Genomic DNA, 18,406 nt, shown 5'->3' with positions numbered 1-18,406 from the left:
CAAGATGCTTTCTTAATTGAGTGTATAATTACACTTCATACACACAGACAGTTTAAACTGATCTATCTATATCCGTGCTGTGCAAACCACTGTGAAGGGCACGGCAGAAAGTACTTCCCCCTGTACTACATATTATATTATTATGTCCTTGACATCATTTTGTTGCAGAATCTTAGAACATATCATGAGGTACTTTGAAAAGAGTCGCCTCCTCAGTGATAGCCAGCATGGATCCCGAAAACATAGTTCGTGTGAACCCAACTGGTGCTTTTCTCACACTGAAAGCTATTGATCAAGGCAGTGCCAGAAGCAATATTACCTGATTTCCAAAAAGCATTGAACTCAGTACCACACCAATGCTTATTGCCAAAAGTTCAGTCATATGGGGTATCAAGAGAAATTTGTGACTGGATTGAGGACTTTTTAGTGTGGAGGACATGGCATGTTGTCTTGGATGGACAGTCATTGTCAGATGTGGAAGTAATTTCAGGTGTGCCACAGGGAAGTGTGTTGGGATACTTGGTGTTCACGTTTTATATTAATGACCTTGCAGATGATATTAATAGTAGCCTCAGACCTTTTCCAGATGATGCAGTTGTCTATGATGAAGTACTGTCTGAAAGGCTCTGCATAAATTATTCAGTCAAATCTTGATAAGATTCCAAATTGGTGCAAAGATTGGCAACTTGCTTTAAATGTTCAGAAATGTAAAATTTTGCACTTCACAAAATGAAAAAATATAGTACCCTATGACTATAATGTCAGTGAGTCACTGCTAGAGTCAGCCAGCTCATACAAATACCTGGGTGTAACACTTTGTAGGGATATGAAATGAAATGGTCATAAAGGTTCAGTTGGGGGTAAAGCTGGTGGTAGACTTTAGTTTATCGGTAGAATACTGGGGAAATGCAATCAGTCTACAAAGGAAATTGCTTACAAACCATTCATGCAGCCGTTTCTAGAATATTGCTCAAGTGTGTGGGATCCATACCAAATAGGACTAATAGGGAATATTGAACATATACGGAGAAGGGCAGCAGGAAGGGTCACGGAAGGGTCACAAGTTTGCTCGACCCATGGGCGAGTGTCACACAGATGCTGAAGAAACTAAACTGAAAGAGTTTAAGATAGGCAAACTATCCTGAGAAAATCTATTAACAAAGTTCCAAGAACTTGTTGCTCTGCTCTTGCACAATAAGGTCTTTCAGTTGGTTTAGCATGACCAACCTCTGCACTTCAGTCAGCGTTAGCCCTGTCGTCTTCATTCTCGCTCTCACTGACATTTCTGTTTCCGTCGGTTCTACTGGCTACCTCAGGGGTCACCCATGGCATCAAACATGATTCCACATAACACTTAGACTGACATTCACAAAGGTGGTCCATCTCACCAATAACACCTTTAGAGCCTTTTAAAGAAGTCACAGTTTACGTAGTCATGTCAGCTGGTTAGATTACAGACAGGCTACTATTCATTCCATACATTTTCACCCAAAACCTGTTCCCAGAGATGTATTATTTTCTGCTTGGATCAAAACTAGGTATGCTTCCTCCCACTCTTTTAGACATATTGTTTTGTTGCCTGTTTCTTTCACAATTATTTTATGCTTAACTCTGCTTTTCTATCAATAGTTATGTCAAATTCAGTATGCAAGATTTCTCTTGATTTAAGCACAGCCGTATCTTCCTTTCATTTCAAATTGTTTAGTTTAAAATGCCATCGTAATATTTTTGTGGGACATGAACTAGCAGCACAGTTCCAATCCTTCCTGATCTGAGCTCTGGACTGTTCATTTTGCCACCTGCACAAGCAGGTAAGAATGATGGGCCAAGCCTCATTTCTGGTCAGGAGGCCAAGTTGTTATGATGCCAGGTATTTGAGTCAGTCTATGCCAAATAGAAGATCTCAGTTTTACAATTAATGACTTTTGAGGAGCACTTCCACTCCAATAAAGCTACCCAATAAAAATATCACTAAATGGGGTAGCTACATCACTACTGCAAGTTCTAGCCTGAAATTTATCTTACTTTTCAACATACCTACCTGTTAATTCGAACAATTTTTCCAGTATTTGGCCAGATCTTCAAAACCCTCTGTAACAAATTCTTATGGTACCTGTTGCATCATATGAGTGACCATAGGTCATGTGGCCTTGTCATCTTCAAAGAGCTGAGGAAAATAATGAGGGGATAAGTTGGAGCTGCAGGATTGAGGTACCAAATATTTTCTTCACTTGAGGACTGGGTGTTTGTGTGTCCTAATTGTTTCATCTCATCTTCACCACAAAATCATGCAAGTTGTTGAAGTGCTGTAAAATAAAAAGACTTGCACAAGGTGTGCCTGAACAACGCTAGATGGGGCCTCCTGGCCAGTAACACTGCACGATCCTTTCATTTCAAGGCAGTCATGCAAATGCAGTATTTCTTCACTTCCAAGAAGCATTTGATTCAGTACTGCACAGTTGCTTGTTGATTAAAGTACAGTAGTATGGGATATTGAAATAAAATTATCACTAATTTGAGGATTTCTTGGTGTGGTGTGGTGTGGGGTGGTGGTGGTGGTGGTGGTGGTCATGGTGATGGTGGGGGGGGGGGGGGTGTACAACATGTCATGCTGGATGGAGAGCCACTGACAGATGTTGAACTAACTTAACTTCAGGAGTGTTCCTGAATAGTGTTGTATATTAATGATCTGCCAGACAATATTAATAACCTCAGTCCCTTTGGGGGGATTGCAGTTGTCTATAACAAAGTAATATATGGAAAAAAAAAATACTGAGATGTTCACTCAGAGGCTGAAAAAATTTCAAAGTGGTGCAAAGACCGACAACTTGCTTTAAATGTTCATTACTGTGAAATTGTGCACTTCATAACCCATATGAATGCCGTATCAAATGACTACAATGTCAGTGAGTCACAGTTGAAATTAGTCTACTCATACAAATATTTGGGTGTAACACTTTGTCGAGATATTCACATAGCCTCAGCCATAGATGAAGCAGGTGGTAGACTTTGGTTCACTGACAGAGTGCTGGGAGAGTGCAGTTGTAGCAGTTCTGCCTGCTTTATTTTGTTTTGTGTCCTTGGTATTGATGTACTGTGTTGCTACACTGGCTGAAAAATGGGTTGTGGATTCCGACACTGACTATTGTAAATAATGTAGCCAACAGATGCACAGTTGTGTTTCACAGTACTTTAATTTCACTGTACACAACCCCCTAATAATACAGAGTTGTATGGCCAGTGCACTATTGTTTAACTTTCGATAAGCCTCATTAATAGTTTGCCGGCAAACCTCCAGATACTGCTACAACAGTTTCCTGTTGAACATCTACAAGCAGTAAAACCTAACCACAAAGTTCACAGTTCTTGAAGAGTAGAAAGGTACGTATGGAACAGACACTGTCATTGTTTTTACACACAGCCTAACTGTTTAACACTTATTTCACAGTTAATTTCAAGCATTGTTGTCGTTCTAACCCACACAGGTTTCTTGTCTGAAACTCGCCGTGGACTGATTGTCTTGGGACCAAAAATTGGGCCCTTATATATATCATCACAATAATAGGTACTGAAACTGCACAATGTTCAGATTTAAATTTACAGAAATTTCAATTAAAACTTGACTCATTAAATTAACTGCATACATCAAAGATTCTTTACTTTTAACAGTTTCTTCTACTACAAGAGTTACGCCGAATTATTTGTTTAAATCACGAAATTAACATATATTGTTATGCAAACAATACTTTGGCAAAACTGATAATTACTTCAGATTTAATTAAGGACTGGCTTTGCTAACATGTTTTCAGATAGATCCAAATGAATACTTTAAGAATACTAGCATTTGGTCTTTCAAATGTTTACAATTATCACAGAATTTATATTTGTTTATATGTCAACAATAGAATTTAAGTTACAAAACAATTACTGATTTCGCCCAATAATAAAAGATACTAACTAGTAATAGTCCAAATAAACTAGAAAATCAATTACATACATAAAACTAAGCACAAAATTAGATCTGGTGTTGTAGTCTTCAAAACTGAGGGTCAACGTTTCTCTATTACGAAAATACAGATTATATTCACATATGTTAATGGTCATTAGTTAAATTTAAAAAAAATTAAGGAAAGCCACCATGAACTACATGGCATAGGGTATGTCTCATTGCACCAGTTATTATGGTTTCTTACCACTCCATTCACTTATGGAGCATGGGAAGAATGATTGATTGAACGTATCTGTGCACACTGTAATTATACTAATCTTATCCTCATGATCCATATTGTGCGATACGAGGTTGTTTGTAGTATATTCATAAAGACATCATTCAAAGCCAGTTCTTGAAATTTTGTCAGATTATTTTCTCAGCATAGTTTGCTCTTCAAAAGTGTGCCGATTCAGTTTCTTGAGCATCTCTGTAACATTGTGCCATGGGTCAAAAAACCTGTGAAAATTTGTGCTGCCCCTCTCCATATACATTCAATATCCCTCATTAGTCCTATTTGGTAAGGGTCCCACACACTTTAGTAATATTCTAGAACCAGTCACACGAGTGTGTAATGTGTCTCGCATGAATATTACGACTGGCTCAAATCAGCCCTGAAGTGGACATGTTTGGCTGTCCTGATCTTTGCCTATCTCACATGATTGTTCTAAGTCCTGGCACCCAAATGACACCTGTTTTTGTGACATTATACTCCCTCCGTAACTTTACACTTGCTGATGATGAGTTGTGGCAGAGGCAGTTTCTTTGAATGCAAAAACCTTATAATACTTGAATTGCCAAACTTCTATCTGTCAGTGTCTCCATCTTGAACCTCTATTTAAACAACAGAAAGGCAAGGCTGGAATATCAACAGTGTAAGGAAAAGATAGAGTGCCACTTACTGTAAAGATGACACTTACTGTAAAGATGACAGAAAGAGGAACACACACACACACACACACACACACACACACACACACACACACACACATTCATTCATTCATTCATTCACACAAGAAAGCACACCTCACAAACACACGACTTCTGTCTCTTGCAACACAGACCAGAATCTGATGAAGGCTGTGGCCGTAAGCTAATGTTTAGGCATCTTTTAATTGTGCCTGTCTGAAACTTAACATGTCATCTTTATGGTAAGTAGCAATCTACCTTTCCCTTACATTGCTGAAACTGTATTTCATAGAGTACCAGTGGTGTTGAAAGCTTTATCTCTCTCTTCTATTTAAACCTGAAAATTAATTCATGTGGGTTATTCATATACTCACAAAAGCTTGTTACTGTAGTTATTGTAACATCCTTGCACTACTCACTGACTCACCCTCATAACAAGTTCACTAGACAAAATATTAGTTAGCCCCCTTAAAAGAGAACACTGGTCACTTTGGAGCACTGTAGTTGTTGTAGCACTTGTACTAGGTGGTCATGTGACACGCCAAATGTGCGTAAGTTGTAGTTGTCAAGTGGAATGTACTGTATAAGCCAGTAAGTGCAGTAAAATGGGTCAACATGGAGATCTGACAGAATGGCTGAAAGAAAATATCATGTTTGGATGCACCCATGACAACACACCATGACTGAAACTGCCCAATTTGTTAGTGTGTCAATGCAGACTGTCCAGTGTGTTTACAAGGAATGGTGTAAAACTTGCGGCTGTGTAACATGGCACAAGAAGGGAGGTCGTAAAAAGATCCAAAGTGACAGGAACTCGAGATGAATGTCATGCCTTGTTAATGACAATCAGTTTAGAACACAAAGGGAATTGCTGCTGTTAGTGAATGCAGGTCCATCTCAACCAGTTTCTAAATGAACATACAAAAGGAAACATCCTGTGATAGTCATTTTAGAGTTGAGTACCTCACAAGAGGACACTGCTCACTGTCGTACATAAAGCAAACATAGAAACATAGAAACTGGACAGCAGTGCACTGGAGGCATGTACTGCGGTCTGACAATTTGCAACACTGCCTCTCTTCAATGATGCAAGGCGTCAAGTGCAACCACAGCACAATGAGGTGTTTAGCCCACAGTGTGTGGAGAGTTTAGTTGAGGTTGGACTTGTTTTGTGATGTTTTGCAGGTGTTTTTCATACCATACCTTGGGCCCACCCATTCAGGCAATCAGAATATTTATTGTAACATTCACCATAACCAAGTTTTGTTGCCTCTTCTACATCTCCATGATGAGGGTACTACAGGCACTTTTGTCTTCCTTGATGACAACACCCGTCTTCACAGAGGGTGCATACATACAATGCCGTACAAAGGAAGTGAAGCCCCTACAAGGCCAGGAGAAAATGATCTGAAACTTCACTATTCAAGGGGGTTTGTGATGTCAGTTTAGTGATAACAAATTCGAGTCAAGTTTACAAAGAACATGGCAGTATGAGTCCATTTATTAGTATGATGTTATACTCATTCTGGCCCAGACACATGCAACGACTTCCCATACCGCGACGACAGCAGGAGTAACATCACTGTTCCCTCCAAAACATTAAAGGAATGGTACCTGTCATCTCGTCAATGATGGCCACCTGGGGTTGTGCTAAACCACAATCCATAGCTGAACACATTGTGATGACATTCATCAGCAGTCCATGATTCCCAGTCATTACTCCACTCCAAACACAGCTGTTTGTGTTGTGGTGTCAATGTCAGCCTACACAAGGGACGGTAATTCCATAACCCGGCTATTGCCAGTCTTTGACTAAAGGTGCAAGATAACACAGAATGTTGCAGAGTGTCCATTACTTGTTCTCGAAAGGGAGCCACAGATGTGGTGGGGTTACAAGGTGCTTGCTGTACAATAAGATGATCCTCCCTCCTCAGACATGGGCAATAGGAAATTCGACAACAAGTATATCTGCCCTCACATTACAATGCACTGCAACATCAAGCCACTGCCACATGTGGAAGCCCAAAAATTTGGATATTGCACAGTTCAATCAGCTAGGTAAATGAGGACTCACAACGAGGCTCTGTCAGTTGTTGAGAACGCTATCTCACACGTGTATGCAGAATCTCCTTGTCCTTCTCAGTGATCCCTCCACATATGATGCTGTTCATATCTCGTATATAGGGTGTCTCAAACATTCTGGGTCAAACTGAAAAAGGTGATAGTGGGTCCGCTACCAGTTATCTAGGGAACCAATGGTTGGAAATGCAACCTATGGCACCTTGACTGATCCATCAAATGACCCGATCTTAATCCCATATAAAATGTCTGTGACGATTTGGAGCAGCAAGTGGAGAGCAGTAATCAATATCAAAGCAAATCGGTAGTTCTGCAGGATAAAATCTTCCATTAAGTGTGATCAGCTGTAGATAGCATACCTGAAGAAACTTTTGGACTCTTTTCCTTGCCCAATTGATGCCATTATCAGGGCTAGAGATGATGTTACATTGTACTATATCTCATCAACACTCTGCAAACCACAGTAAAGGGCATGGGCAAGGGTATTTTCCAATGTACCAGTTATTACGGATTCTCTCCCTTTCACCTTTGAAATCCCTTCACGTATGCCGTAATTAATTTAATCTAGAAACTTGCTGACAGACTAAAACTGTGTGCCAGACCGAGACTTGAACTCGGGACCTTTACCTTTCGCGGGCAAGTGTTCTACCACTGAGTTACCCAAGCACGAATCACGACCCATCCTCACAGCTTCAATTCTTCCAGTACCTCATCTCCTACCTTCCAAACTTCACAGAAATTTGGAGGCCATGACGTTGGTACCACACATTTACTTCAGACTTTGACACCTTGAGCAGGCCATTAAAGCAACATAATGTGGAGGTAGTAAGGTCAAGTGGTTAGCATTCCAGCTTCATACGAGCTTCATCAGCAGTGGTTATATTATTTAATTTACATGGCATTTAAGAGTTAATTTAAAAACCACGTGAATTTACATGAAGTTTCAGCGAATTTCATGTTATTTGACTACTTTCTATTTTTAATTAAAATTAATTATTAGAACAGACCAATAAATGAAGAAACGGATAGAGTTTTCCTGAAAATGTTTCCCAGTCATGATTTGCGAAATGTCTTATGCGTGTGATCTGGTAAGGTACCTAGAACTACTTTGCACCTCGACACTTCCAGCTGGAGACACAGAGGCATGTATCATCACCGTAATAAAATAAGGGAAATCAGAACTCGCAGGGAAAGATATAGGTGCTACTTTTCCCACACGCCATACAAGACTGGAATTAAGAGAATTGTGAAGCCAAGCACTTAAATGCGATTTGCAGAGTATCGATGTAGATGTAGATTTGGCAGTTGACTTGCACAGAGGTGAGACATTGCTAATATACCGAGAACATATAGTGTAGGTGCAAATATTTTGGATATCGCAGAATTTATGCTTGTACTACGGAAATTCTGCGCGGGATTAGCCGAGCAGTCTAAGGTGCTGCAGTAATGGACTGTGCGGCTGGTCCCGGCAGAGGTTCGAGTCCTCCCTCGGGCATATGTGTGTGTGTGTGTGTGTGTGTGTGTGTGTGTGTGTGTGTGTGTTTGTCCTTAGGATAATTTAGGTTAAGTAGTGTGTAAGCTTAGGGACTGATGACCTTAGCAGTTAAGTCCCGTAAGATTTCACACACATTTGAACATTTTTTTTTTTTTTTGAACTACGGAAATGTAGGTCTGGGTGGGACTCGAACTGTCGACTCGTACACGTTCATCTTACGAAGTTCGAAAGCTATCCACTCGACCACCACAAACTCTAACGTACGGCACCTATGCACAGATACATCAGTTACATGATACACGTATATAAAACTTCTCTTGCGATTTCTCGGAATTGCTAGAGTAGTGCAACTTCCGAATTGCACCTTGTTGTTTTAATGGCCTACTAGAGGTGTGCAAAAGTGATGCCAACGTCGTGGACTCCCCTTGTGAGCTACGTTTAAAACCAAACGCAAAAGTTGAACCGAACAGGGAGACAGACGAGAGAGCGACGTAATGAGAACGGGTGGCGGCGACTGACCAGTGCTGGAAGAGCTTGAAGAGGTGGCCGCGCACGACGGAGGGCGGGCAGGGGTGTCGCGCGGCGAGCTGCAGGTAGCGCAGCGCGGGCTCCCAGGCGGGCGGCGAGCGGCCCGCGAACAGCGCCGGGTTGCGCAGCTGGCCCTCTGCGCTCATGACTGCGGCGGCGGCCGTCTCGCGCAGGCAGCGGCGCGCGTCCGCCAGGCAGCGCACGTTGCCGTTGGCGACCACGGGCACGCGCACGGCGCGCGCCACGGCGGCGATGTGCGGCCACGAGGCCAGGCCGGTGAGCGGGCCGCGCTGCTCGCGCGTGCGCCCGTGTACGGCCAGCAGCTGGCAGCCCGCAGACTCCAGCATGCGCGCGTACGCCACCGTGCGCTCCACCTCGGCGAACACGCGGATCTTGCACGTCACCGGCACGCGCAGCGCGCGCCGCAGCGAACTCACTGCAACACGACACGCATCCCTCCCACAGCCGTCTACATACATAGCCAAAACAGTGTGAATACCTGGTTTAATAATAAGGGGTTGGACCCCCATTTGCCCATAATACAGCTGCGATTCTTCTTGGAATACTGGTGCATAATAAATGTGCACTATGTGATCGAAAGTATCCGGACACTTGGCTGAAAATTACACTGCCGGCCATTAAAATTGCTACACCAAGAAGAAGTGCAGATGATAAATCAGTAGTCTTGGACAAATTCATTATACAAGAACTGACATGTGATTTCATTTTCACGCAATTTGGCTGCATAGATCCTGAGAAATCAGTACCCAGAACAACCACCTCTGGCCGTAATAACGGCCTTGATACACCTGGGTATTGAGTCAAAAAGAGCTTGGATAGCGTGTACAGGTACAGCTGCCCTTGCAGCTTCAACACAATACCACAGTTCATCGAGAGTAGTGACTGGCGTATTGTGACGAGCCACTTGCGCGGCCACCGTTGACCAGACGTTTTCAGTTGGTGAGAGATCTGGAGAATGTGCTGGCCAGGGAAGCAGTCGAACATTTTCTATATCCAGAAAGGCCCGTATAGGACCTGCAACACGCAGTCGTGCATTATCCTGCTGAAATGTAGGGTTTTGCAGGGATCGAATGAAGGGTAGAGGCATGGGTCGTAACACATCTGAAACGTAACGTCCACTGTTCAAAGTGCCGTCAAGGCGAACAAGAGGTGACCGAGATGGGTAACTGTGGCACCCAATACCGTCACGCGGGGTGATACGCCAGTATGGCGATGACGAATATACGCTTCCAATGTGCGTTCACCACGATGTCGCCAAACACGGATGCGACCATCCTGATGCTGTAAACAGAACCTGGATTCATCGGAAAAAATGACGTTTTGCCATTCGTGCACCCAGGTTCGTTGAGTACACCATCGCAGGCGCTTCTGTCTGTGATGCAGCGTCAAGGGTAACCGCAGCCATGGTCTCCGAGCTGATAGTCCATGCTGCTGCAAATGTCGTCGAACTGATTGTCCGATTGAAGCCTATCGCGATTGCGGTTTATCTTATCGCGACATTGCTGTTCGCGTTGGTCGAGATCCAATGGCTACTAGCACAATATGGAATCGGTGGGTAATACGGAACGCCGTTGTGGATCCCAACGGCCTCGCATCACTAGCAGTCGAGATGGCAGGCATCTTATCCGCATGGTTGTAACGGATCGTGCAGCCACCTCTCGATCCCTGAGTCAACAGATGGGGACGTTTGCAAGACAACAACCATCTGCACGAACAGTTCGACGACGTTTGCAGCAGCATGGACTATCAGCTCGGAGACCGTGGCTGCGGTTACCCTTGACGCTGCATCACAGACAGGAGCGCCTGCGATGGTGTACTCAACGACGAACCTGGGTGCACGAATTGCAAAACGTCATTTTTTCGGATGAATCCAGGTTCTGTTTACAGTATCATGATGGTCGCATCCGTGTTTGGCGACATCGCGGTGAACGCACACTGGAAGCGTGTATTCGTCATAGCCATACTGGCGTATCACCCGACGTAATGGTAAGGGGTGCCACTGGTTACACATCTCGGTCACCTCTTGTTCGCATTGACGGCACTTTGACCAGTGGACGTTACATTTCAGATGTGTTACGACCCGTGGCTCTACCTTTCATTCGATCCCTGCAAAACCCTACATTTCAGCAGGATAATGCACGACCGTACGTTGCAGGTCCTGTACGGGCCTTCCTGTATACAGAAAATGTTCGACTGCTGACCTGGCCGGCACATTCTCTAGATCTGTCACCAATTGAAAACGTCTGGTCAATGGTGGCCGAGCAACATGCTCGTCACAATACGCCAGTCACCACTCTTGATGAACTGTGGTATCGTGTTGAAGCTGCATGGGCAGCTGTACCTGTACACGCCATCCAAGCTCTGTTTGACTCAATGCCCAGGAGTATCAAGGCCGTTATTATGGCCAGAGGTGGTTGTTCTGGGTACTGATTTCTCAGGATCTATGCAACCAAATTGGGTGAAAATGTAGTATCACATGTCAGTTCTAGTATAATATATTCGTCCAATGAATACCCGTTTATCATCTGCATTTCGTCTTGGTGCAACAATTTTAATGGCCAGTAGTGTAGAATAAAAGACGGATTTTTTTAAAAAAAACATCGTGTGCATTTCTTTTGCAGTGACCCTCGTATTCCTTATTACATTGCCAAATTTCTTTGACATACATATTTGACGTATCAACTTTGATCAAATAAATATCGTAGCGTGGCACCGGCGTCAGCGCCGGACTCACCGATGTCGGCGAGCAGCGGCCAGTCGTCCTGCAGGAAGGCGCCGTAGCGGCCGCGGCGCGCGATGGCCTGCGGGCAGCCCAGGTTCACGTCGATGGCGTCGCAGTGGTCCTGCGCCAGCAGCGCCGCCGACACCAGCGTCTCGGGGCAGTTGCCGCACAGCTGCAAGGCAGGCAAACACACACACACATATACACACCACTCTGCCCTGCCGCTACGGTGGCACCCTCCGTAAAGCACTCAACCGCGATACCTGTAGGGGCTGGACAAGAAAGATCGTCAACACGCACGTGTGCGTACGGGAAGTCATGAAGTTTTCGTTACTATCTCTAAAACTAAAAAAATACGTAATAAATGTGTTGTTCATTTGCAGGTACCGCGCGGGAGGCAGTCAAACAGGAAGATTTGAGGACTGGCTCGCTGCCACGGTGGGGGATAGTACGAATGGAGGACGTAAGCTTGTCTGTGTAGACAGGTGAAAGTTTTACAAGGGCTTGGAGATCAGTCAAGTGTGGAACATGCTGAGGCAGTTATGCCTTCATTTCAGCCCACATTTTATCATATTGCATCTTACACAGTATGAAGGCTGCACCCCACAAACGACAGACGGCCGGAGAGCGTGAGAACGAAGTCGAGTCATGCCGAAGTTCACCTGTTGGAAATAGTGTCAAACCCATAACTCTGATTACATTTACTTCTTAAATGTTGGTGCGGAGTTCCGACTAAGACGATGAAATTGTCCACACTGGCGGCTTTCAACTTACGATTTCAAAAACCCTAATTTCACACTAAAAAACTTCAGTTGATGTTATACCGCGTGTCCCATTTATCTTGACCACTCTAAATAACTGTTTGTCCAGATGCAAATTACAAAATGTTTCAAGCAAATAGTCTTTAGCCCTCAGGGAGGTATCAATCAGCATGATTGCCTTCGTTGTAGCTTTGTTTTTTACAAAGATATGAACAGCGGTACGACTTTTTTAAATGGCACTCTGTATTTTTTTATTCAGTAATTCATATCCTCTTCTAAGAACTATTCAAAAATGTATCGCAATGTACTATTCACTGAAACACAAAGTTATTAATTACATAACACAACATTGACTTTGAGCCCGGGACCACAAACTCGTCCACTTGCTCGAGTTGTCAAAAAACAAATGAAAACCAGGTAAAAACATAACACAAAATTGACTTTGACTCTCCTGTACCATTGCCCAGGAGTAGAACATTCAAAGGTGCTCAAAGTGGTGACCCTGGACACCGATACACTGGTGCACTCGTTGAATGAAAGAATTATTTACTGCTTCCAGTGTTGCCTGCTGAAGAGAATTACAAGCAAGCACGATACGTTCCTGCATGTCCTCTGGAGCTGTTGCAATATTGCAGTAGACAACGTCTTTAATGCATCCCCAAAGAAAAAAGTCCAGAGGACTTAAATCAGGAGACCTAGCAGGCCAAGTAACTGTTCCTCCTCGACCAATCCATCTGACAGGATACCTTCGGTTGAGAACACGGCGTGCACGCAAGGCATTACGTGCTGGACATCCATCGTGTTGATACCACATAAGCATTATGGTTCTTAGCGGCACTTCATCCATAAGAGGAGGAAGAATTCGTCTGAGGAAGTTGGCATACGATGTGCCGCTTAGACTACCATTGATGAAATAGGGGCCAATAATTGTAGTACCACGTATCCCATACCAGACGTTAACTCTCCATTGACGCTGATGTTCCTCCTGTCTAAGCCATCGTGAGTTGTCGCACGACAAATAATGTATTTCCTTGTATTTACCAGTCCTTTGTTTGAGAAGGTACATTCATCGGTAAATAGAACACTGGAGAAGAAATTCAGGTTGGCGAGGATTTGCTGCTGTGCCCACTGACAGAACTGTACACGATTCTGGAAATCATTCCCATGCAATTCTTGATGTAGGTGTAGATGGTAAGGATTGAACCGGTGACGTCTAAGAATACGATGTACACTGGTTTTAGGAATGCCAATCTCGTGTTAAGCTGTCATGAGCTCACATGTGGATTCATAGCAATGGAAGCGAGAACAATAACTTCAGCAGCTTCGTCTGTGCGAGTGCTACGACGATTGCATTGTCATGGGGGGTTGAAACTTCCCATTTCCTGAAGCGTCGCAACAAGACGAGAAAACATCCGTCGAGAAGGTGGGTTCTTATCAGGATATCGCTCTCTATACAGTTCCGCTGCCTGCGTAGCATTTCGCCTACCTCCAATAACAACAAAAATAATAATAAAAAAACATGTCAATGCAGTTTGTAGGAAGGACAGCCTTTACTGCATGTCTACTCTACACAACAATATTTAAAAGAACTAAACTACTGTACTAAATGTACCCGTACATAAGAAAACAGTATTGGAATTACTGTTCTGCTAACTTTCATCCCCCTAGAAACCATGGACCCTGCCGTTGGTGGGTAGGCTTGTGTGCCTCAGCGATACAGACACCCGTACCGTAGGTGCAACCACAACGGATGGTTATCTGTTGAGAAGCCAGACAAACGTGTGGTTCCTGAAGAGGGGTAGCAGCCTTTTCAGTAGTTGCAGAGGCAACGGTCTGGATGATTGACTGATCTGGCCTTGCAGCACTAACCAAAACGGCCTTGCTGTGCTGGTACTGCGAACGGCTGATTGGTTGGTTGGTTGGTTGTTTGAGGTTAAAGGGACCAAACAGCAAGGTCATCAGTCCCTTGTTTCAAATAGACTCCATTCTGCTAACGGGACATCTCAGTATAGTCAGAAAAATAAAACGGATAAAGGGGAAACGTAAAAGGGCAGTCACGTTGTCATTAGTAAAAACAAATGAGGGAAGTTGGCAAGAGAACGAACCCAACACTATGCTGAAACAGCATAGGCAAGACCACCTGTGACTTGAAAGGTACAACTGCTATAATGCAGAAAGTACGTATGGGAATAGAAAAACTAACCAAGCCTTAAAAAGAAGGGGTAAAAACAGAGTAAAAGTGAAAGAAAAGAGGATTCCGGTCAGGGAGGTGAATTGGGAATCTCTGAACACTGCCTACAGTGGGAGACACCCAAACACTCACCGCCCTGCCCCAACACCAGAGGGAGATTAAAAACTTTAAAACTGAGAATAAAAACCACTCTCCCGGAGGAAACCTAGAACCAGAGAGACCATCCGGGAATCGTCAGCCAACATCAAAGGTAAAGTGTGGGGGAGTCTGTACTTAGCACGCAGAGCCAAAAGAAGGGGGCATTCAACCAAAATGTGGGCCACTGACTGGAAGGCTCCACAACCACATAGCGGGGGTGGCTCATCACGCAAAAGGAAACCATGGGTCAGCCTGGTATGGCCAATGCGGAGACGACACAGAGTGGTCGAGTCCTTGCGGGAGAGGCTAAAGGAAGAACGCCATGGCCCTGTATTCACCTTAATGGCACGAAGTTTATTAGACAGTGGAGTAGCCTCCCAAGAATTGGCCCATGACTGTGCAAAGTGGGATTTGATGTGAAGCCGTAAATCCGCTGCAGGAGGGGTTACAGAAAACGGGGGGTAAGTAACTGCTCCCCCAGCCAAACGATCAGCGAGCTCATTACCCGGGATACCCACATGGCCCGGGACCCATAAGAAGTCAATGGAACAAGCAGCACGGTGAAGATCAGCGAGATGGTCATGGATGGCAGAGACCAAGGGATGGCGCGAAAAACACCGGTCAATAGCAAGAAGGCCACTCATCGAGTCCGTACATAACAAAATGCGGTTGTGTTGGGATTGTTTAATAAAGGTAAGGGCCCGGGAAATTGCCATCAATTCCGCAGTAAACACCCCACATGAGGGTGGCAGTAGATGATTTTCCGTTCCAACGAAGGACGTGAAGGCATACCCAACATGATCAGCAGATTTAGAGCCATCAGTGTAAAAAACAACAGCATCCCGAAACTCCCATAAAATTTGGCGGAAAAAGGAACGGAACACCACCGGGGGGGGCGAACGGCTGAAAGCAAGGGGAAACTACAGCCGTAATTTTTCCCGTTCGCATGCAGCTTTGCTGTATGGTTAAATGATGATGGCGTCCTCTTAGGTAAAATAGTCCCCCCAATCGGATCTCCGGGCGGGGACTACTCAGCAGGACGTCGTTATCAGGAGAAAGAAAACTGGCGTTCTACGGATCAGAGCGTGGCATGTCAGATCCCTTAATCGGGTAGGTAGGTTCGAAAATTGAAAAAGGGAAATGGATAGGTTAAAGTTAGATATAGTGGGAATTAGTGACGTTCGGTGACAGGAGGAACAAGACTTCTGGTCAGGTGAATACAGGATTATAAACACAAGATCAAATAGGAGTAATGCAGGAGCAGGTTTAATAATAAATAAAAAATAGGAATGCGGGTAAGCTACTACAAAGAGCATAGTGACCGCATTACTGTGTCCAAGATAGATACGAAGCCCACGCCTACCACAGTAGTACATGTTTATATGCCAACTAGCTCCGCAGATGAAGAGATTGATGAAATGTATTACGAGATATAAGGAATTATTCAGATAGTGAAGGGAGACGAAAATTTAATAGTCTTGGGTGACTGGAATTCGATAGTAGGAAAAGGAAGAGAAGGAAACGTAGGAGGAGAATATGGAATGGAGGTAAGGAATGAAAGAGGAAGCCGCCTGGTATAATTTTGCACAGAGCATAACTTAATCATAGCTAACACTCGGTTCAAGAATCATGAAAGAAGGTTGTATACATGGAAGAGCCCTGGAGATACTGGAAAGATTCAGATAGATTATATAATGGTAAGACAGAGATTTAGGAACCAGGTTTTAAATTGTAAGACATTTCCAGGGGCAGATGTGGACTCTGACCACAATCTATTGGTTATGAACTGTAGATTAAAACTGAATAAACTGCAGAAAGGTGGGAGTTTAAGAAAATGAGACCTGGATAAACTGACAGAACAAGAGGTTGTAGAGAGTTTCAGGGAGAGCATTAGGGAAAGATTGACAAGAATGGGGGAAAGAAATACAGTAGAAGAAGAATAGGTAGCTTTGAGAGACGAAATAGTGAAAGCAGCATAGGATCACGTAGGTAAAACGACGAGGGCTAGTAGAAATCCTTGGGTAACAGAAGATATACTGAATTTCACTGATGAAAGGAGAAAATATAAAAATGCAGTAAATGAGGCAGGCAAAATGGAATACAAACATCTCAAAAATGAGATCAACAGGAAGTGCAAAATGGCTAAGCAGGGATGGTTAGAGGACAAATGTAAGGATGTAGAGGCATATATCAGTAGGGGTAAGATAAGATACTGCCTACATGAATATTAAAGATACCTTTGGAGAAAAGAGAACCACTTGTAAGAATATCAAGAGCTCAGATGGAAAACCACTTCTAAGCAAAGAAGGGAAAGCAGAAAGTTGGAAGGAGTCTATACAAGGACGATGTACTTGAGGACAATATCATGGAAATGGAAGAGGAGGTAGATGAAGATGAAATGGGAGATATGATACTGCGTGAAGAGTTTGAAAGAGCACTGAAAGATCGAAGTCGAAACAAGGCCCTGGGAGTAGACAACATTCCATTAGAACTACTGATAGCCTTGGGAGAGCAAGCCCTGACAAAACTCTACCATCTGGTGAGCAAGATGTATGAGACAGGCGAAATACCCTCAGACTTCAAGAAGAATGTAATACTTCCAATCCCGAAGAAAGCAGGTGTTGACAGATGTGAAAATTACCGAACTGTCAGTTTAATGAGTCACGGCTGCAAAATACTAACATGAATTCTTTACAGACGAATGGAAAAAACTGGCAGAAGCCGACCTGGGGGAAGATCAGATTGGATTCCGTAGAAATGTTGGAACACGTGAGGCAATACTGACCCTACAACTTATCTTATAAGATAGATTAAGGAAAGGCAAACCTACGTTTCTAGCATTTGTAGACTTAGAGAAAGCTTTTGACAATGTTGACTGGAACGCTCTCTTTCAAATTCTGAAGGTGGCAGGGGTAAAATACAGGGAGCGAAAGGCAATAATTGCTTTGAAGTCGCCGCAATTTAAGATGGTCCCCTTGACATTACTCAAGACGGGACGTGATTCTTAATAGCGTGTGTTGACAACTGCAGGATGATCATTGGTTTCTGTGGACGTGCTAAATACGTCTCCCCCCAAGCAACCCATACGTGCTCGATGTGATCTGAGTCGGGGAATGGGCAGGCCAGTCCATTCACCGAGTATCCTCTCGTTCCAAGATCTCCCCCACCTGAGCTGGAGCATGCAGTCGCGCACTGCCATCCATAAAAAGGAAGTCAGGGTCAAAAGCCCCCCTGAAAAGACGGAAGGGGAAGGACTTCAGTGTCACAATAACGTTGACCGGAGAGTGTATCTTGTTCAGTGATTTGGAGATCAGTTTGCGTAACAGTATACCTCCCCACACCGTAACAGTTGACCCACCAAAACTATCAAGTTTGACAGTGCTGGGCCCACCCTCAAACGGCGAGAGGAGGGAACACGTAATGCACCCCAGGAATATGTCGAACATGATCGTTTTTGTGATTGAGGTGTTGTAATGTGAGGAGGCATAATGTTGCATAGGCGGACCGACCTCCGAATCTTTGGGCTCACCGCATGATGTTACTGCCTCACTGTATTCCTTCCCCATCTCCGTCT

At 44.0% G+C, this 18,406-nt stretch overlaps 1 protein-coding gene across 2 annotated transcripts in view; it reads right to left on the bottom strand.

Moving 5' to 3' along the window:
* LOC124619462 (tRNA-dihydrouridine(16/17) synthase [NAD(P)(+)]-like) overlaps nucleotides 1–18,406 on the bottom strand; it is a 539,847-nt gene that overhangs the window by 29,254 nt on the left and 492,187 nt on the right. For both annotated transcript variants that reach the window (XM_047145875.1, XM_047145865.1), the window contains exons 3-4: nucleotides 11,755–11,914; nucleotides 8,991–9,435 (exon numbers count right to left, since the gene is read on the bottom strand). In XM_047145875.1, coding sequence (XP_047001831.1) covers nucleotides 8,991–9,435; nucleotides 11,755–11,914 — 605 coding nt within the window. The remainder of the gene's footprint in view (nucleotides 1–8,990; nucleotides 9,436–11,754; nucleotides 11,915–18,406) is intronic.

This window comes from Schistocerca americana, chromosome 1 (assembly GCF_021461395.2).
Source record: "Schistocerca americana isolate TAMUIC-IGC-003095 chromosome 1, iqSchAmer2.1, whole genome shotgun sequence".
In the NCBI taxonomy this organism is placed as follows: domain Eukaryota; kingdom Metazoa; phylum Arthropoda; class Insecta; order Orthoptera; family Acrididae; genus Schistocerca; species Schistocerca americana.
Note: the sequence above shows the minus strand (reverse complement) of the source record. Positions and strands in the feature narration are given on the sequence as shown.